General features: G+C 41.1%; 1 protein-coding gene across 1 annotated transcript; it reads left to right on the top strand.

Moving 5' to 3' along the window:
• Positions 1-9,991: 9,991 nt before the first annotated feature.
• Positions 9,992-11,368, top strand: LOC140945106 (uncharacterized protein F54H12.2-like). The gene has a single exon (XM_073394168.1). The coding sequence runs from the start codon at positions 9,992-9,994 to the stop codon at positions 11,366-11,368; it is 1,377 nt and encodes a 458-aa protein (XP_073250269.1).
• The last annotated feature ends 11,292 nt before the right edge of the window (positions 11,369-22,660 follow it).

Below are 22,660 nucleotides of genomic sequence, written 5' to 3'. Positions count from 1 at the left end.
CTGATATATGTGGATAAAGGGAATGGCTTAGACATGTGGTACAGAATTTTTGTCCTCTGCGTAGTACGCATGCGCAGTGTACTACGCATGCGCAGTACCGAATCTTGTGTAAAAACGTTCTAAAACGTTTTTAAACTAGTCTTAAATGTTTATTAGGGTTATAAGTAAAGAAAAAAAGTCTTTCCCAACCTTGCTAGCATCGCAAGATTAAGAAAGAACGAGCTGACCGGGAATCGAACCCGGGTCACCTGCCTGACAAGCAGGGATACTAAACCACTGTACTATCAGCCCCTTTCCGAGTTAATCACAACAAAGTAGTCAGGTGAACAATGTTTATTTTATTATTATTATTTTTCTTGTAATTAAAGTTTAACAATAGTGTGATTTTATTTCTATGAGAAAGAAGAAAAATGGTGTAAAGTGAGAGATCACAATCATGTCACAGGGGAGTACCGCGGAGCGGCCCATAGTTCATGTAACCTAAACAAGCGGCGTACAACACACATTTCTGTATTCTTCCATAATTTGCGTGGATATGATTCCCACCTCATTATGCATAGCATTACAGTCTTTAGTTCTGCTGGACCAAAGTCTGCAAAAGCAAGGGATTAAAAAACACTCAAGCAGTCAGAGAAATCTTAAACTGTGAGTCTATGATGCGACACATTCAGAAAGAACTCTCAGATCCATTGGAACAAAGACGTGTGATGGCGATCGAAAATAAAAATCATTTTACCTTATGAAGAAAACCTTATAAAATAGTTAAAAATTTAAATGGGTTACAAAGTTCCTTTACATCCTTGTCTTCTTGTTTTGGTAAATGTAAACTACGTTTAAAAGTCTCTTGCAATTCGAAAAGAGCCTCAGGGTAATCGTAGATGTTTCTCATTCCAATGATGGCAGTTTTCTTCACGAGTGTAGGTATAGCGTACTGTTCTTCTGACATCTGATCACAGACGTAAAACATATCTTGCTTAGGATTATACCACAACCACACGTTCCGCTCCACATCATACACATACAAGACTTTGTTGAGGACTTTACACATTTCCACGGCCCAACCTGTTCCGCCCATGCAAACATTTTTTTCTGGTTCAAAACAGGTAAACGCCAGCACCATGTCAGCTTGTTTTACCACATGATAATTTCGATGTATATACTGTAAACTGATCGGGTTGGTTAACTGTTTGTTGAGACGAAAAGCCACTTTAGTTGTGATAGGAATCGCTTCAGCTAAATGTTGATGAGTTAAGGGTTGTATGGAGGCTTTTCTCGGATGGCAAGGAGGTATGAGGACATGTACTGGTAAACCATAGTGTCTTGCTAACTTTTCTGCTTCTAAATCCACACCATTTGCGCCGCCAGAGATTACAGTGAAAGCCATTGTATTATGTTTATGATGAGTTGAGCTTAACGTGAGCTTTATAGAAGATGTATGACATCATTGCCCAGGCATGTTCAATTCCCATAGGACTTGATCTTTTCTGGTGCATGCATCTCGTAGTAAGAAATAGCTTTTTGAACAATGTCATTCATCACTTCTTTGTTGAAGTCAAATAAAGAACAGTTTAAAGCGTCAAACGTAAGATTGTGATAGCTGATGCCCTGTATAATAACTTCATGTATAAACTTTTTGTAGCCTTGTAGTAGCGAAGGGTCCATTTGCTGTAAAATTTCCTCGAGTCTGTTGGACTGCTCAGTATTGATCTTGTGAGGTAGTTGGTCCATCAGGAAGGAAGCACTGTTGCTTGTTAGCCAATAACTTAAAAAATGCCGTGGTTTCTCTGTTCACTTGATGAAATACCTCTCGGTTCAAAGCAAACAAGTCGTAATTCAATTGATCAAAGGTCATGCTTGTGTTGGCCAATGTCTCAATCATCAAGGCTCGTATAAATTCTTGGTAGGAGGTAAATTGACGAGGCTGTACTTTTCTTAACAGCTGTTCCAATTTAGTAGACGGTGTCGTAGCCCCCATGTCTTTCGGTTAGATCTTGTACCAGCTGTTCTTGTTTTTGAACCAAAGTTTTCAGTCTAGCCGCTTCTTCTTGGAGTCTCTCAAACTTTTCCTTGAGCTGTTTAATCTGTTGCAACAACTGAGCGCAATAAGCTAGTGATTTACTAGCGATGTTGATCCACTCGAGCTCACACATAATGAATGAACTGTGTTGCCCATGCATGCTTATATGAGCTGGTCACGGTCGAATGATTCATCCAACTTAATGTATTTGCGTTGAGACTCTGTCAGCTTTTTCTTGAAAAACAGGGTGACAATGACTGGACTATCCTGATTGAAGTCGGGAATAGTGTTATTCCATTCTGTCACAGTCACTTCTAAAATGTCCACCAAATAACTCCGCATGGAATAAAATTGAATGGGGTTACATTCAATCAGCGTTTTTTGGTTATTATAAGCGACAGACTTCATGATGGTTTTGTTTCCATCAATGCTTTTAGTTAAATTGCAAGACAAAAACAGAGGACGTAAATTGTCTGTTCCATGAGATTTAGGAAGTGTGGATGCTTTCTTGTCCCCCATACTGGTAGTCGTTGTTTCGGTTGTTGTGTGAGAAGAGGGAATGACCGGGTGATCATCATACACATCTGGTACCTGTTCTACATGTCCCTCTACTCCATACAACACTAAAAAAGTGTTGTCTTTCAAATCATCTGAGTATTTCGCTGACAGTGGAAACCCTATGTCAAACTCGATGTTTAGTTTAGCATGTCTACTTGAAGTTTTAGTGAATTGAATAGTAAGAGTGTGATAATAAATCAAATGGGTTTTGTTTTGCTCATGAGTATGTTTTTCAACCCGCAAATGATGAACTTGTAAACCTGAACCATCAGCACCAAAGTTAGAACGGTTAAACAACCACGCATCCTTTTGGTACCACTCTAATGCGACCGTATAAGTTTTGTTGCGAGTTAAGGAGGTCATATCAATCTGCAGTTTTCCAGTGTATTTTCCGTGAGATACACCATCCACAATTTGTACCCCTCTTAACAAAGTCACACTCAGAGTCGTGGGTTTCCAATAATGGGGAGATACAGGCAGATCTACAAACTTATCGTCCAAGTCGAGTCCAAGATCCATATTCCATAATGAAAGGTTAGTCATCCATGGTTTGAACACATTCAAAACTGTTTTTGGGGTTTCATAGGCCTGATGAATCGCTTTGTCAAAGGCTTCATTTAAATTCACAAAGCGCCAACTAAATGTGGAGCAAAGATACAGCAACCCGTCTACTATATGAATGGGTTGAGTAAAAGTAAATTTTGCATTGAGACAGGTTGCAGGATCTGGTTTTACGCCAGTAGTACCATCTGGAAGTTCCATGAGTAAATTTGGTCCCACCGCAAACACATTGTTTGCTGTTTCTACCACCCATCCCATTTGTTTAGCCAAGATCAAATTAATGGCTAAATAAGGCACACTTTTTCTGTTGGTACTTTTAATATTGTAATGTCGTAGCAGCCAAGTCGTGTAATTATCTTGAGCAGAAACATCTATTCTCCAATTATCGGTACTGTCGGCAAATTCATACCCCGTGGGTAATTTTTTGTTTAAATCCTGTTCCATCCATCGCATGCATTTGGACATAAAATCAAACCCGTTGGAGGCATCTTGCAAATCTGCTGTTTTAAGTTTGGACAAAAATTCTTGAGATTGACTTGATTTGAAAGCTTTGGCATATTGTTGAAATAAAATATCGGTATTACTCCCTTTGTACAGGTTGTGATTCGACCGAATACTGAAAGGTTTGGTAGGAAGTATGTCATGTTGTTTGGGCGGAGAGGAACTGACATGGGATGTGACAACATGGGGAATGGGATTGGAAACGCCAGGTAAAAACACACTTGCCAATCCCACTTTCCATTTGCCCGGTAACCATAAGCTTTGAGGCAAACGGTATTGAAATTGTGTGGGTGAATTGTGTGGAAATTCCTGTGTTTTTTGACTAGTCAGCGTCACATAAAACGAGGTGTCATTTGGCTGAGTCATGTTGTTTAATAATAAAAATGAGCTAATTACTCTCTTTTATAGTTTGCCCTAACATGTTCATGTCCCAAGGGGGTGATTCGTGTGAGTTCGTGACAGAAGTGACGTCATTGCCCAGACATGTCCAATTCCCTTAGGGATGTCAAGTAAGTATAAATCTGTGTATTTGATGTGCTTTTTCACTATGTGTTATCTGCAAGAACCGCCGTTTAACATGGAAGCTCCCAAGAAGAAAGCCAGAAAAGCCAAAAATAAGACAGGAGTAGAAGTAGTTCAATCCGTTCTAAAAACGCCAGAACCTCCAATGATTGAGAATGCTGAACCTCTTACAAAAGAATGGACAGCATCCCATTACACTACAGGTGATAAATTTAGGCTGCAGAAATACCTGGACCCAGAACCTCAAATGATTGTCAATGAACAACTTCCTTCCTATGAGGAAATGCAGCAGGACTGCCAAGATCTATTCAATGGACCGAGTTCTATGGAAACACAACCTGACCTAGATCCCGTGCATATCATGGAAGAAGGAGTCGCTGTGTTACCAGATGGTCGACAAGTGGAATGGTGGCCTATAGAAGGGGAATTCGATGTACCTAATTTAGAAGAACTGGCTTTGCAAGAGTATCTGATGGATGCAAGCAAACCTTTGCATACCAACTTTGTCCTGCCTGAAAAAGGACTTGCCAATGGTTATACATGCCCCGTGTATTTTGGCAATGTAGACAGCAAGCAGACAGTGTTGGATATCATTTGTAACAGCATTCATCCCAAAATCCATCAACAATGGGGAACCTTTGCCTGTCACTGTGGATTAGTGCCTAGACTCAAGCTCAGTCAAACACCAAGAAATCCAAACAAAGTGTTCCTAAGCTGCCCTAAGGAGAGAGAAGCCAGGTGTAATTACTTTCAGTGGATTCACCAAGCACCTAAACCTGTGAAGGTCCCTAAAGCTTCTACACCCTCAGCTCTCAAGAAACGAATGCATGAGATGGTACAAGAAAGATTACAGAAACGACCTAAAGTAGAGGCAGGAGGATTTCAATTTCCCTAAAAACACTTTGTTCTTGGTTGTTGTAAAAAAGTTTGTTGTTGTTTAAAATTAAACATTGTGATCTTATTAAAAACGTGTGTTTATTTGTCTAACACCCTTGGGGATTCTTGCCCGATCTTGCCCAATACCCTAAGGACCTTAGGAGGATTATAAAATTGGGGCAATCTCTGGTCAAATCACAAACTCTGCAGCCATGACTTGTGAAATGAGTAGAGAAGAAGACCTTGAAATGATGAGCGTCGATTTTGGAGCTACTGAGAGTGATCCTTTCAACACACATTTTTTGCTGTCATGTTTTGAAGAAAAGAAACTCTGCCCAAGATTTTATGGAAAGAATGTAGACAAACTGAAAGTGTATGATGCCTTAAAGAAAGACATGCATGCAGAAGTAAAAACCGAATGGGGAGATTTGAAATGTCATTGCTCACGAATTCCTATTCTACGCCTTAGTAAGACAGCCAGAAACCTGAACAAATTATTCTTAACCTGTGGAACACCCGCTTCAGCTGAGACTCGCTGCAAATATTTTCAGTGGATTCACACACCACTGTTTATCGATAAGAGACCCATCCATAAACTCAAGTATGCGACAAACCTGAGCAGAGCAGAATGGAAGCAACAAGCGGAAGCGAATGTTGAAACGTGGAAACAGCGCAATGGTTGGTACAGCAAACAAGATGCCGAAACTCAAACAGAGCAGAATCAGCAACATGCATGGTTTGCTGAATCAGCCAAAACGTTTGCTGAATCAGCCAAAAAGCAAGAAGAACAAAGAAAAGCGCAAACAAAGAATCCTTGGAACAGCACCCCTCTGCCAAGCACCTTTCAATCGAGTCCAGAGATAGCCAAGGAGCTCAAGAAACGAGAGCAATGGAAGGAGGCTGTTAGTATTGCCAACCATAGGTTTAATTCTCGTGTGAAAGGATGGCATCATCTTCCTTTAGCTGATGCAAATGTAGCTGAGTATCTAGAAAAACAAAAAAGCAAAGGTCATTCTCTTTCATCTGCGGATGAAAAGTTCTTAAATGCATGCATAGCAAGCAAACATGATGAGTGGAAACCTCCTCCCGGGGCTGAAAAGTATGAAAAGAACGAAGCAGCCATCGCCAAAGCAGTGTATGAAGACTGGCCTTTTGGTTATTTGCCTGAAAAAGTGTGCAGTTTGGCTTCCTATTGTCGCAACAGAAAGCAGAAGGGATTGCCTTTAACGCCAGTTGAGGAACGTTTTTTTGCTCATTTAGTGAATGTATGTGTTCCAGAAGAAACAGACAAGCAAAAACAAGAAAAAGAAAAGAGATTTGTTCAAGAATGTGATGCAAACAATGCTCGAAGAAAGGAAGCGGGTTTGTTACCCTATTCGTACGAAACATTTAGAACATATGGAACTGGTATCTTTTGAGGTACTCTTCTGAAACAGGCAATTACTAGTTTTGTCAATGTTTAAATAAAAGTGTTGAAAAGGAATTGTTTGTGGTTGTTTTCTTGTTAGGGTTAGGGTTAGGGTTAAAATGCTAATAAGGTTAGGGTTAAACCCTAGCCCCTTGGGATTAGGGTTAGGGCTAGGGTTAGGGTTAAAACGCTAATAAAGTTAGGGTTAAACCCTAGCCCCTTGGGATTAGGGTTAGGGTTAGGGTTAGGGTTAAAATGCTAATAAGGTTAGGGTTAAACCCTAGCCCCTTGGGATTAGGGTTAGGGTTAGGGTTAAAATGCTAATAAGGTTAGGGTTAAACCCTAGCCCCTTGGGATTAGGGTTAGGGCTAGGGTTAGGGTTAAAATGCTAATAAGGTTAGGGTTAAACCCCTAGCCCCTTGGGATTAGGGTTAGGGTATAAAGTGGGTGATTTGTTTTTAAAAGCAGTCCTTTCGTCATGGGAAATCTGCAGTATAGAAGTACTGTGTGGATTTGCCAACATATTTGTGCAGACTCTGCCTTCTTTCAAGACACTTGTCCTCCTATTGCTCTGTTTAAATTTATGATGTATCATAACCAATTGTCCTGGGGACATTATGCAATTTACATCACTTGGTTACATCGGCACTTTCCTTCTGAAGGAGTAACTGTGTTTCGCTATTTAAGGAAGCATTATTCAAAGAACATGTATTCATTTTCGTATTTAGCAGGACAGTATCTATCGTACCATGGAAACAAAATTATCTGCTTCTTATGTCGATCCTACAGAACCTGGATCACTGGGAGGAATTGCCAAATTTGCCAAAGCACACAAGATTCCTGTGTCCCAAGCCAAGAAGGAACTGCAACAAGTGCTGAGTTACACCCTGCATAAACCAAGGCGTCGACGTTTTAAAACGTTACCCACCCTGGTGTTTAAAATCAACGAACAATTTGTCATGGACTTGGTAGACATGCAAAAACTAGCTAAATACAACAAAGGGTACAAATATTTACTGACGGTGATTGATGTGCTCTCAAAATTCGCCTGGGTAGAACCGTTAAAGAGTAAAAGCGCAACAGCGATGGTAGAAGCCTTACAAAGACTATGGGCAAGATTAGGAGATCGTTTACCTCAAAAAGTACAAACGGATTTTGGCGGTGAATTTTATAATGTTAAAGTGCAATCCTTTTTTAAAAAACAGGGTGTGAATCATTTTTCTACCCATGGAGATCCTCACGGTTCCGTAGTGGAACGTTGGAATCGAACTTTGAAAACGAACATGTTTCGCTATTTTACTGCGCATAATACGCTCAAGTATATTGATGTGTTGCCTGCTTTAGTGAAAGCATATAATCATTCCTATCATCGTAGTATTCAAGAAAAACCTGTCAATGTCAACGAGTCCAACGAAACCGAAATTTGGTATCGTTTATACGATACGAAAAAAGACAACAAAGTGAAAAAACCGCAATGTCAAGTAGGTGATAAAGTAAGACTCAATAAAAAATTTCGTCCTTTTAAAAAAGGGTATTTGCCTGGGTGGACCGAAGAAGTGTTTTTAGTGAAACAAATCTATACCACAAAACCAGTGGTAACGTATAAACTCACGGAATGGGACGGGTCTCCTATAAAAGGAACGTTTTATGAACCAGATCTGCAAAAGGTCAATGTCGCAGACGATTCATTATTTCGTATTGATCAAGTTTTAAAACGCAAAGGAAAACAAGTCTTTGTGTCTTGGAAGGGTTGGCCGAAAAAATATAACTCTTGGGTTTGGAAAAAAGATTTGCAAGTGTTATGAAGAGTTTTCGATTAACCTTGATCAGCGATCCCACGGACGAACATCCCCAAAACCAAAATAATAATTTTAAAGTGCGTTTACCGGTGCGACTCAATTTAGAAGGCAATACCTGGCAAGCCAGTTTGTGGAGTGTCTCGGTCCCTGATGTAGGACATAGTTCTGCGGTCATTCACAGTAATAGTGACACCAAGATACTCAACTATCGCTACACCTTGACCAAGCGTCATGCTGTGGCCAGTGATTGGTTTATTAACTTTGAGCCCAAAGACAAAACTGTGACTTTGAAAGATGTCATGGGTAGTTCGTATCCTGTCTATTCAGGTCATCAATTATGGCAGAATATTATGACCCATATGGAACAAACCATCATGGAAGATGTAAAGTCAACCTTCGACACTTGGAAAACAACCAAAGGTAATACAGGCACTGTTTCCCTGAAATCTACTTGGAAACCCACCTTTGAATGGAACGAAAACACCCTCGTGTTGAAAAAAGTATCCCGTGAAGATGCGTTTGCTCGTGACAGACAGCTAAAAATTCACCCCCTTTCCTCTGTAGGGATACATGTGGATTTTGCGGAAAAGTTTGGTTTATTGTTCAAAGACAAAAACAACCAATACCAGTTAGGACCCAATTTAGACTTTGTCTTACCCACAACCACTTATACGACATCCACTCCACCCGTCAAAAGCAATGATAAGTATCAATGGCTAGGAGAGCATTTTGTGAGCATTAGTCCATCAGATTTATTAGGGGGAAACTCGTTATTCAAAGTCAAACAAGAGAACGGTCAATCGTATCTATATCTCACGCGTACTGTGGATTGGCATTTTCAAAATCTGAATGTCCTGTTTAATACGCATGTGGGAACCGTAAAACAAACGGTCATGATTTATTGCGATGCTGTAGAATCCACCATTGTAGGATCACAACGACATTCGCTGTTAAGAAAAGTGGAATTAGAAAGAAAAGGAGAAGGGAGAGCGACCATAGAACCTTACCATCGTGAATGGATTCGAGTTCGAAATCAACACATGGAAAGCATTGAAGTGTCGTTGGCTACACCAGATGGGTCCTTGTTGGTCTTATCCCCAGGCAAAACCATCATTACCCTTGGTTTTCAACAAGTATAAAAGAGACCCTGTATTATGGAAACATCACAACTACAGCAAACAACATGTTAGGAGGATCACTGACGCGTTATCATACCCCCACTATGTACGGGAGTGGTTTTATGCAAGAATTGGTAAAATTAGCGGGGCCGAGTGTAGTTCGCTCGATTGGACACGGATTACATGCTTATGAAAAAGGAGCGTCAACCTCCGAAGCCTTAAAAGGTTCAGGAGACGTTTTAAAAAGAGGACTCAAACGTAAAATACCCGCGGCTATTGGTCTTGCGGTTAAAACCAAAGCCAAACAAACCTATAAAAAGAAACGACAACGTGTTAAAGACATTTTAGGTGTGTAAAACATGCGGCGAGGACAAAATTCACAATCTCACATAAGACATCAACGATCAGTGGGTCGTTACCATTCTCCCTATCAACGCGGAGGCACTATTTTTAGACAACCTACCAACCCATGGGGATCCACTACCTATAAACAATTAGATCCAACGATTCTTCGTTCTTTAAGAAAACAAAAAGGAGGGAAAGTGCATCCAGTCATCTACCCTTGGAAAAACAAAGGACGGAAACGTATAAATAGACGAAGCAGACGACGTTAAGCTATCAGTCCGTCAACATGTCGCTGAATCTGTTTGACATTCCCAACATTGACTATAGGTATGAAGCCAAACGGTGGATTCCTTTCAAACCAGCTAATACTGGAACACGTCCTATTCTTTTTACTGTACCGGCAGGGGATGATTATTATGATTTGAATGAAACCAAGCTAGAAATCAAAGTGCGTATGAACACCACAGGGACAGGAGGACTTTCCAATGATGAAACAGGGGCTTCGGATGGTAATGATACCAAATATGTCTATTGCGTCAACAATTTTGGTCATTCTCTCTTTAATCAAATGAATGTGTCTTTCAACGGAGTGTTGATGACAGAACAAAGCAATGCCTATCACCAGAAAGCTTACCTAGAAACCCTACAGAATTTTAATCGCCAAGAAGGAGAAACGACCTTGGCAGCTCAAGGATGGGTGAATGAACTCAATGTCCTTGAAGAATTAACCCCTACCAATGCAGGCACTAATGATAAACCCAACCCCAACGACTGGAGTGGAAAAACAGGCTTGAAAGCACTCACCAGTCGCTTACTCGGCAAAGCGTATCATACCTTTATCATCAAACCCCACATCGCGGTGTTCAAAACAGGCAAATGTTTGGTTCCTAACGTGCAGATTGATTTGGAATTGTATTTGAATGACAGCAACATGTTTCTGTTTGGTACCCGAGACACGACTACGACTGTCAACAAAAAGATTCCAACACTGGGAGACAATGATTTGTTTGTCACTCTGTGGATGAAAAAAGTCACTCTCAATGCCTCTGTGTATTCCAGGCTACAAAAAGAAAGAAGTTTGAGTAAAACCAAAAAAGTCCGCTACCCTGTAGTTCGAAGCGAAATCCGAACGTATTCGTTCGATGGAAACAGCACTCGTTGGTCTCAGGACAATGTCTTCTTGAACAAGGTTCCTGTCAAAGTCATTATCGGACTCATGAATTCCACGAATTACAATGGAAGTCTGAAGTATTACCCTTATGCCTATGAAAAGTTTGGTGTCACCAGAGTTCGACAACGGATTGACGGCGAAGAATACCCGTATAGAGCCTTGGAACTAACAGGCAATTCCAAAGCAGAAGATTTAGTAGGCTATGATCGCTTCCTCACAGCGTCAGGCGCTTACAAGCACCACAGGGTACCCATGCTGCTCCCAAGCGACTGGGGACAAGGCAACAATTGTACCTTGTTCATGTTTAACAATGCTCCTGGGGATGCGGATGATCCTAGCTATAGAAATCCTAAACTCACGGGGAATGTCAGTTATGAAATTGACTTCAGAGCCAATGTAGGTCACAACGTGACCGTGGTAATTTGGAGTGAGTACGAAAATGTCTATGAAATAGACCAGTGGGGAGGCATTCTTTATTCCATCAACAGCTAGGATGGAGTTCGTACCTCTCAGTGATACAGTCCTCAAATACTTAGCAGAAGACGATCGCGAATTACGACCCTATTTTCGTGGCGTGTTTCCAGCAGATCAATTACCTCCCGTGTCTAAGAAACGAGTGAATGCTTACATTGTTAACACAGATCCAGCTAGTCAACCGGGTGAACATTGGTTAGCCCTTTGGACCGAAGGAACTACATGTGAAGTCTTTGACAGTTATGGGTTACCTCTTTCTACCTACAAAAATCCTACCTTACAAGCTTGGTTGAGCCAGTGGAAAGAAATCATTAGCAGTGATCAGACTTTACAAGCCATGGATAGTTTTACGTGTGGGCATTATGCCCTTTTCTTTTTGAAAGCAAAAGCCAGACATGCCTCTTTTCAAGATTTTTTAGCTCAGTGGCATTCCAATAATTTAGTGTTAAATGATAGGCGAGTCGCAGACCAACTGCAGCGTCTCATTAAAACAGAGCTGACAGAGTATGAGCAATGTAATGTAAACCGTTGTTCTTTTTTCATTCACTAATAAAATTGTGTGTGTGTTACTTCTGACTGTGTCACTTTTATCATGATATTACGGGGGGATGTTCAAAAAGTGCTCGATGCCCTGTTAGAAAAAGAATGGTCTTATTGGAAAGATCACAAACAAGAATGGATCAAACTCTGTCTGGATCCAGCAGATCTGTGGGATGGGTATCATTGGCAATTTGTACGATGTTTAGTGCAAGCTCAGTTGTGGTGGGACTTAAAAAATCATATAAAAGGAATAGGTGAAACGCATTTGAAAGATCAGATACTAATCCTCATTCAGTTGACCTCACCGCGGTTGTATCAACAACTATGGCCCGAAGGCGAAAACGTCGAGTCATAAAACGAAAAAGTCAAAAAGGGGGTGCGAGATTTAGGCGAAAACCACGTCTTGTGGATAAAATTGCCGAAGGGGTAGCCATGGGGTTGTCTGGTCCTTCTCCTAGTTTTATCAAATTAGGCGCCTTTTTAGGGAAACAAGCGCTGAAAGGTATAAAAGATAACGTACAACATTACAGACGGCGAAAATGATTCGACAACCCTCTAGTGTGATTGTAGCGGGTCCCTCAGGTAGTGGGAAAAGCGAATTAGTGGAAAAATTACTCAAAGAAAAAACATTGTTTGACCCTCCTCCGAAAAAAGTGGTATATTGTTATGATCGATGGCAACCCCGATTTGATCGCATGAAAAAACACGTTAATTTTTACAAAGGACTTCCTCCCGAAGGGGCTCTTGTTAAATGGTTTAAACCTGAACATCATGGCATACTCATTTTGGATGATTTAATGGAAGAATCAGGGAGTGATAAACGCGTCTTGGATTTATTTACGAAAGATTCTCACCATCGAGGCATTACCGCTCTTTATATTACACAAGATCTCTTTCCCCCGGGAAAGTTTGCGAAAACTATTAACCGCAATGCACACTATGTGATTTGTTTTAAATCACCCAGGGATAAGACAGGCATTCGACATTTACTGCTTCAAGTGTACCCTGAAAAATGGCGTCAAGTACTCAAATTGTTTTTAAAGCTAACAGCCCGTCCTTTTGGTTATTTTATGTTGGATTTACATCCTGCCTCGGATGACTGTTTTCGCATTTGGAGTCATTTAACAAAAGCAGAGGGAACAACACGCGTTCATACCTTTGACGAAGATATAAATAGCCGTTCTATCTCAAACCAACGCATTCGTCATCATGAAACAAAAAGGAAAAAGAAGAAAAGGTAGACCTGGTGTAGGAAGACAGAGAGGAGGTATTGCTCCTCTGTTAGCAGCAGCTATTCCAGCCTTAGTGAGTGGTGGAAAAGCCGTTGCTTTAGGTGGTTTAGGCGCGGCGGCTAATTATGGCACTCGGAAAGCGTTACGAGCTTTAGAGAAAAAGAAGTATAAAAGGAGGCGTAAACGAATGAAAAAATAAACATCATGACGGGGCGAATGACAAGACAGAGTCATTTCTTAAGAGATGTCTTAAAAGTAGCAAATCAAAATAATCGTCAGCAAAAATTACGTTATGCGAATGCGGATCAAATTAATGCAGTGAGTGAACTGGTGATGAACACGTTGCGTGGGGCTGTACGACCTGGTAGAAAGACGGTCAGTCGTTTAAAACCCTATCGTCAATCTCTCCGAGTCATTGCGAATCCTCGTCAGAGTATAAAAAGGCGCAAACATCTGATGACTACACAAATAGGAGCCGGTGCGTGGAAAGAATTAAATCGCTGCTATCACTGCGCTAAAAAACATTATCGTTATTAAGTCATGAAACGTAAAGTGTTACAACGACTCCTATGCATATTAGATTATGTGCTTCTCATTGCACAAATGATCAAAGAGTTTCAACAAAAACTCAAAGGGAGATGCAGACCCAAACAGATATAAGTGCATGGTTTGACTAGGATGTTCATTTGCCATCATGGACGGTATTTCATCCACACCGATTGAAAACTCTGTGAAATTTTTACGTTTGCGGGATAAATACAAATCTAATCTTTTAGACGATAGCCGCTTAACCAAAGCTGCTGGTTTAGCCGCTCAAAAAGAACTTTTGCTGGAGAGTCCTGCGCCAGATACTTGGAAAGAACCCCGTTTGAAATCCGTGAACCGAGAATTACAACAATGGGTTAAGAAAATTCGTCAGCCAGGAGGAACGCGCGGGATAGGGCAGGATGTTTCCGATAGCGATGATGAGGAGGGAAATTTAGCGGTTGGTCCATTACAGCAATTTATGGGGAACATTTCAAAAATCAGTAAAGCTATAAAAAGGAAAGCAGAACCGGTGACCCCTCATTCAGTGTTACAAACACCTGTAGTTAAACAAACTCCCTCCACCAGTAAAAAACCCAAGTTGACCTTTAAGACCGAATCCAAAGCAAAGCGGTTGTTACCCAAGACCCCTAAAAAGACTCCTTCATCTGGTTACAAGACCCCTAAAAAGAAAAAGACTCCTTCCCCTCCTTCCAGTGTTTTTAGTACAGCGGAAGAAGAAGAAGGCTTTGCTGCTAAATCCCCTTGGAAAAAAGCTCGGGAGAGTATTGAAAAAAAATTTAACGAGGCATCAAAAAGGGCTACAGAAAGAGCCTTAAAGAAACTCGCAACTGCTCCAGGCTGGAAACCGTTTGGGACACCAGCAAAAAGACGATTAGATGGCAAGGATTGGTAAAAGGAAGGCTCGCAGAAAAAGACCGCAAAAGGGAAAAAAGCGCGGTCAGCGTGGGGCTGCGTTGGATATTCAAAAATTAATTGAAAAAACAGGCAAAGAGTTTCATTGGCCTAGAGCAAATTACCTTGGTCCAGGGACCCGCCTTCAACAAAGACTGAAGAGGGGTGACCGAGGCATCAATAGATTAGACGAATTAGCGAAAATCCATGACATCGATTATTCCAAAGCGAAAAGTTTAAAGGACAAGTGGAAAGCGGACGATAAAATGATACGCGCTATTACAAACCTCCCAGGGAAGAAAACCAAACAAGAACGGATCGTCAAAGCCATTATGCAGACAAAACGCAAACTTAAGCTGTAATTCTGTTTGTTTTTTTATTCACTTAATAAAAATTTGTTGTTACAATTGAATTGTGTCTTATTCTTTCTTAAAATGCAGTCGAATCACGCACTGACTATCCGATTGAAATTGAACTAGTGTCCCATTTAATTCTTTGAGCGTGATTTCAACCTCTTCCCAATGATTGTCTTGTACCTCGTAAAAGTTTTCTCGGGTGGGTGAAAACGCATAGCGTTGTCTTCCTTCAGGCGCATAATAGACTTGGCCTAAGGATTGCGTGACGGTCACGCTGTTAGCGGTCACTTTGGCTGAGACTTCCAGGGGTCTGGGGTAGAGGTTTAAGGCATCTTCAAAACTTTGATTGAGGTTAATAAAACGCCAATCGGAGAGAGTACTTAAATGAAGCCAATTGCCAAGTATTTGGGTGGGTTTTCCCGTCTCCAAGGAACTGGCTCCTTTAGTGTGATTGGGGTAGCTATGTACCAAATTTGGTCCCATGCTATCGGCTTGATTAGACTTGGTATTTATCCAATGCAATGTTTCCGCCAACGGTTTGTAGACATAAATTGAATTGTCCGTATGGCTATGAGTTAAGACGAGTTCCGGTTGCACACCGTCTTTATTCCACGCTAATGTATGCCAACGGGCTGAACTAAACTTAAAACCTTCATCCAAACTAGCGTGCGCTGTTTCTTCTATTCTATGTTTCACTGTATTAAAAAAATCCACCCCTTCATGACAGGCGCTTGCTTTTTCCCATTCACGTAAATCACTAGCACTGATATAGCCTTTTTGCGACACACCGGATTGATTTGCTTTTTCAGTCTCAGCCCATAATTCCATTAAATTCACATCGGCACTCTGCAAGTCTTTAAATAGAGACATTTTAGGCAAAATTGCCGAAGCAATTGAGACTTTCCATCCTTCCCCGTGTAATCTTAACCCAGGTTTGACTTTAAACTGATTTGCCACATTACTCACGTATGTTTGGGTGACATCGCTTACGAGGGTTAAGTAAATGTTCGACATGTTTACGAAAAGTAACTTGACCAACCCTGTTCCCTCTATTTATACAAACAGAGACCACACCAATCAATTGTGTCGCGAACTTAGTTTATTAAGCCGTTTTTACCTCCCTTCGATAAAACGTTACAAATCCTAATTTAATTTCAAAAACAAAGCATGCAAAGGGTTCGCGCTTCCAAGCTACTGTACCCCTATAAAAACTACATACAAAAGCTAAAGCGGGTTGGCGCTACCAAGCAAACCGTACCCGCACTATTTTTACAAATCCATTAAAAGTTCCACCTCTGCTCCAAACCAATTGTAGCCATACGGCGTAGAAGAGCGAGTGGCGGGGTCAATCACGCGTTTATCAAACACCAGCTGATAATGTTTTTTACGTTCCGTGAGCTTGATTTTCTTGGTGACCTGATTGCGTTCAAAAAAATCAGGAATCGTGATCGCCATTCGGCGCGCTTTTTCCAACGGTTCGTCTAACTCTTTTAAAATGTTTTCTTTCATCGTGTAGTAATTTAAGGTTTGTTTTGTCTCATAATTGAGAGAAAACCCACGTACTTTACATTCGACTTTACCTTTCTTCGTCAAGTAGCCATAGTTTTTCGCACCGCCACTGCAAAATTCCACGATCACGTCGCCGTCAAGTTCGTCCGTGAATTGTCCCAAAAAATCTCCCAGCGGGAGCTTGTCTTGACCCCGCTTGGTTTTATAAATGACCGAGTCTGTATCGTAATACAAGACTCGGTCACCTAAAAAATCAAGGGCATCGTAAAGCTTGAGGCGAGCCAGCGAAGTCGTGAAGGCCGCGATGAACACGTTTTGCTTGAACGAACGCTGGTATTCGTCTTCCGCTTTGGTCACCACCAACTCCATGACATCTTCAGAGCAGATACGTACACTGTGAATCTCATTCACCGGGTCTTCTAGCAGCTGAAACAACTGTGAGGGTTGGGTGATGCAGTGCGTCACAGGCTTGTTCTGTCGCTCACCAAATTTCCCCCATAAGCTGAAAAAGAAAAAAGTAATGTTATTGATTTCTTAGTATGGTCCGCAGATTATAATTTTACAGTCTGCATTGCTCCTTACAAAGTCTAAAACATTTCACGAATTGAAATGTACAGTAAAACACTGCAATGTAAGTTTAAAATCTGCACACTTTTTCAACATATTTCCCATACAAAACACTGTAATTTTTGATTTGTAGTGTGCACTTGTGTTTGCACAGTAGTAAACATTTCGCGAACTCAAATTTGCAGTAAAACACTGCAACTAATTTTTCTTAAGTGTAGACTTTGACTGCAACTTAAAAAATTTAATATAACTAGTTACCTGTTCAAAAGTAATTTCGCAATGCTTCTTCGGCCCGGATTCACAGCAATCTTTTCAGGATCCAGCTTAATCCCCTCGTGTTCTTCATATTGCTTTACGTACTCTGCTTTCTGCTCTGGGGTTTCCACACCTGCAGGCCATCCGGCGCTTTCCTGTTTAAGTTTCAACCAGGTATTCACGTAGCCAGCGAAAAGGCCTTCACGTCTATTTTCTTCGGGGAAGTGCCAGACTTCATGGATCTTCACAATCTGATATCCTTTCTCGACTGCCTTCTGCAATTCTGGTGTGCACCAAGTACCTTTTAGCATTCGCTGTTCTCGGGTGTGACCACACATGTTGGACCGCTCAAGCAATGGTTTTTCTAACTCTTCGGCAACACAAGACCTGCAAAGAGGAAAAGTAAGTTTTCCGCCTGCTCTCACGGGCAAGACGGGGTGGTACAAGCGTTCCGGAGCCAGGATATCGACTTGAGCGAGACCAAAATAATCGTTAATGTTCTGGTTTTCTGGACGAAAGATAATCTGCGGGAATCCCACTGGATAAGTTCCATATTTGTTAATACTTGGATACAAGCTTGTATAATCAACATAGCAAATCTCTTCATCTTCAGCGGTTTTTGAGTACAGGGTCGCAGCGCCCGTTCGACCCCCAAAGAACGCATCTCGCGGTTCAAGCGGTGGCACAAATTCAAAGTGTTCCAAGAATTCGGCCAGCTCTGGATCGGTTTCTTTCTGCTTCGCAAAGTCACACCCCCACATTTCAACCACGTTGTATCCAGCGTCACGGAGGATGGCCGTTTTCTTTAGGGTTGCCTCGTAGACTTCTCTCACAGTTCGATCTGGATGGCAGAAGCGCTTCAGGTTTCTTTGCTTCGGGTAACATTTAAAGCATCCGTGAAAGATGCAACCCTGGTACTCGAAGACCGTATTGCTGGCAGCGTGAAAACCATCCACGTTGTAAGTTTGGGCTGGGGTGATGACTTTGGCTTCCCCATTCAATGAATTTCGTACATGCTGAAAAAGAGAAAAAATATATACATTTGTTATTGTTTACTTGACGGTCCGCAGATTATAATTTTTCGATCGTGCATCTTCGTTTGCACAGTAGTAAACATTTCGCATACTGAAAAATACAGTAAAACACTGCATGTTAAATTTTTAAAATGCAGACTTTTTCAACATAATTCCCATACAAAACACTGTAATTTTTTATTTGTAGCGTGCATAGACCATTGCACCGTAGTAAACATTTCACGAAATGATATTTGCGGTAAAACACTGCAACTAATTTTTCTTAAGTGTAGACTTTGACTGCAACTTAAATTCTTAAGTGTGTAAAAGACTAGTTACCTGAATGCCGCCGCCAATCTTGGCATTTTGAAATTCTAACCACTGCAGGGCTTCCACACTCTGATTCTGCTGGTTGTGGCGCCATCCGCCGAGAGGCTCCAAGGCAATCGTGTACGGCTCCAAAAACTTGGTCTGGAAAACTTTAAACGCCGTACTTGCAATCGTGACACATTCCACCGTAGGGTCTATGCCAGTCAGCTCTACCATTTCACTGGCAAATGTTTCCATGGATTCCGTTAGCACTTGGACATCGCTTTTCAGGTACGCAGATAGTTCTTTTTGGCAATCAAAGATGGCGCCGCTGTTAACTTTTTCTTTGTGCCAAGTTAAAAATTCCTTTCTCCGTTTTTCGTTCATTCGTTCGGGATGGTATTCTTCTGCTTTTGGGTAGCGTCCAACGTAATAAATCTTGTCTTCAGAAATGTAAGAATAAGGGAAGAAACCCTTATGCGCTTCCTTCAAATTAAATGTAGCCGGCAAGCGTTCCAAAGGCATGTTAAAAAAATTAAGAGAATCCCGACAAATCATATTACCACACTGAAACGACAAAAATTTCGCCCCCATACTCAAGACCTTTTCGACTTTGTAACCCTTATCATACAACAACTGCAAAATAAAAGACGAATCAAACCCTCGCATGTTGTGAGCAAACACAAACACTTTCCGTTCTTTCATGTCCGCGGTAACCGTTTTCGCCATCACATCCTTCAACATATCCGATGCCTTGCCTGCTTCGCGGTAGCTACCTTCCACATTCACATATTGCCAGCCCACACGCACATCCTCAAAATCCTTATTTTCATCCAACCCACATTCAAAGTCAATACAACACACCAGCGGGGGCGGTTCTTCGTCCTCTTCTTTTTGACTTTTTTCCGCGGCTTCCGCTTCAACCATGTCTTCCAGAATCGCACGGTCTTCCTCGCTAAAATCGGCTGCTTGGTCCAGAAGATTGCTGAACTCCATTCCAAGCGGTTGAATGTAACACTGATGCTTTGGTAAAACTTTCTCTCGGCAGTTAGGACATTTGTATTCTCCACACACATGCCTCTTTTTCTTGGAAAACTTATAGACTTTACAACACTCCGGACACTTTTTGAATAAACGACATAGTTTTTTCTTGTGAGCGGTAAAACAGTTTTGCCCGTGAAAAGACTGACCGCAATCATTGCAGTAGGCGTTAGCAGACTTTTTTTCTTGAAAATCAGGGCATTCGCCGTTTTTTCTTCGACATTTGTCACAGTTTTGACGAGAACAATTATGATGTTCTGAATCTTCATGATCGTAACCTTTGTTACATTGATGACAGTAATAACTCTTGTTTAGGAGGGCTGGCACACTTTGTAATCCGTGAAAATGTTGTTCTACTTTGAGCAGGCACAGTTTTTTAGGTGCTGAATCAAACGACGGGTCACAATACCAGAGTGCCCCACAGAGTCCTTCAAAGATTTTAATCTGGTATCCTTGAGGACCAAGATGATCTTGCATTCTCTGAATTTCGGGTAAACCGCACAGTCCTTCAGGAACCCCGGTTTCTTGATGCAGTTTGTAGGTAAGATGACCCTGCATTCCACGTCCTTTAGAAATATTTTGATACTGAGGGTCTTGGTCGACAAAGGCTTTGGTGCAAACCAAGGCTCGCGCGAAACACAGTTCATCTTTGTTTTTAATCGTGATCACAGATCTCTTTTTCAGTAACTGCTCAAACGACTTGTTACCAGGCTTGTTTTTGGCTGGTCTTCCGCCACGCTGATGCGTCTTAAAAAAAGACAGTTCAGCGTAAAAATCCCCGCTCGCAGCATCGAAACTTTCCGCTGAGTTAAGCTGTTTAGCCAGTCTTTCTAGCCATTGCCGAGTCAGTGGCGATCCTTGAATCCACTCACTCAGTGGAACTCTCGGGCAGCTGGTCCATGTGTGGGTCCCTGTACTGTGGTGAATAGCCATAGACATCGAATAATCCTGAGGATTGACAATACCATTGCGAGGATCGCGGATAAAATTAATCAAACCTTGATGGAAGGCTTCCGCTATCGCTTCACCTTGGTATTCCCCATTCGGCGGACGTAACTGTTCCAGAGAAAATCGGACTTGCATTTGAATGGCTACACCACGGTGAAAAGAGCGCGGTGCTCTCACTCGCTCCATATTCAGAGCAAACAAGGGATTCCCTCCTTGTTGTTCTGCTCGGCGCGCCGCGATTAGCAAATCGCTGTCATCCTCCGAGTCCATTAATTCTTCCCCTTGACTAGTCGTCCAGTCAGGTATTTCCTCCAACAAGGAATCGAGCCCATCGTTCATAAGCGCGCGAATGTATGGATCCATGATACGAAAAACACCGTTTTGCAAAAAGCTCTGCTTAGTAAGACAGTAAAAACTGAATGACGCTTTCAGAGACGCGAATGAGTTAAATGAACTGCGGAGTATGTGTTTTGAATGTCATTAACTTATCCTAAACAAAAGGTTGTCCAAGATTGCCTAATGATCTATTTTCCCTTAGTCAGCTATACTCTTTGTTCTTTTTCTAATTACTTTTCCAACTGATCCCTCAAGACTAAGTCTTTGTTCGTTTTTCTAATTCATTTTTGGCTGAGTCAGCTCTACTCTTTGTTCGTTTTCTAAGGAATTTTGGCTAATTCAGCTTTACTCTTTGTTCGCTTTCTAAGAAATTTTGGTTGATTCAGCTTTAATCTTTTCTTTTTCTTGAGTGTTCATTAAGTTCTAAGAAAACCCCTCCCTGCCTGAGCGTTGACAGATCTCAGTTCATTTCTTTTTCCCAAAGACACAAGTAAATTACACGCAAACTTAACTTTATTTACATTTTTACCTTCCTTCGGTAAAACGGTACAATCACTTTCTTAGTCAATGCAATGAGAGGAACGTGTTTTAACCGCTAGTCGGTTAAAGTCCTTTTCAAAGCACTTTTTTCTTATTTACAAACTGGAACATATCAGATCCCTAATGAATCTGGTCCGTTATAAAAAATTGACATGGTAATCTCGAAAGAACCAGGGAAATTCTAACTTTAAGTGTGCGTAGGTTAGCTCAAAACGTTCAATCATTGTTTCAATAGCAGGAAAAAAAGGATTGTCCACAAGCTTTACATCATCGATCGTTACATTTAAAATTGTAATACGAAAATCAGTGGTCTGCCTATTGATTTCGATCCACTCTGTAAAAGGATTTAGCGGCGAAAAACGGATATCTTGCATCACTTTTCTAAAAAAGACCCAAAGATTGGATTACTCTGTGTTCAAGTGCCTGACGTCTTCTTAAAATTCCTGTACCCCTGTATAGCTTAAAGATTTTTCGCCGTTCATGTTCAAAATTAACTCGTTCGTATCGGTCATATTTCATTTGACCGGTTACCGTCAAACAATCAACTCCAATTCTAAAACACTGAGAACAAAATCCTTCATGAAACGAAAGCCATTGGGTCGATCTACAAAAATGACGTTTCTTGATTTGTCGCAAACATTTGCTAAACAGAAAATAAAAACAACAACTTACTCAAATTCTAACCCTAAACGTCTACGAATTGGCGTATAGTAAAAACGCCGAATTAAACGTGCCTCTTCATTTTTATCTACAAATTTCTTTTGCCTTTGCAAACGTAAACCATCTAAAGTTAACTGTGTTGACCTAATTCTTTTACATTGAGAACACAAAAGTTTCTCCGCATTGACGGGAATCCATTCTGTTTTATGACAATACATGGCCCATCTTCGCTGTTTCAACTGATTCAAACAATTTCTAAAATAAAACATCAACAAGCGCGTTTAAAAACACGTTTTTACAGTTCAATCATATAACATTTCGTCTTCACACTAAGCCATATGCAATCTTTTATCCAAAACAGGGATTCCAGAATAGGTCTAAAACAAAACAGGGACTAAAGTAAATCGTCGATTTGTTTCCACATTCGATTTAAAAACGTAACATCACTCGGGTAAATGTCTGAGTTTAAAAACAAGGCTTGGATAAAACACAAATCAGCGTAGACAAACCTGAAATTGACGCGGTGTTGTTGTCTATACTTATTTCTGTCTTCAATGTACTGCC

This window comes from Porites lutea, chromosome 8 (genome assembly GCF_958299795.1).
Source record: "Porites lutea chromosome 8, jaPorLute2.1, whole genome shotgun sequence".
Lineage (NCBI taxonomy): Eukaryota > Metazoa > Cnidaria > Anthozoa > Scleractinia > Poritidae > Porites > Porites lutea.
Note: the sequence above shows the minus strand (reverse complement) of the source record. Positions and strands in the feature narration are given on the sequence as shown.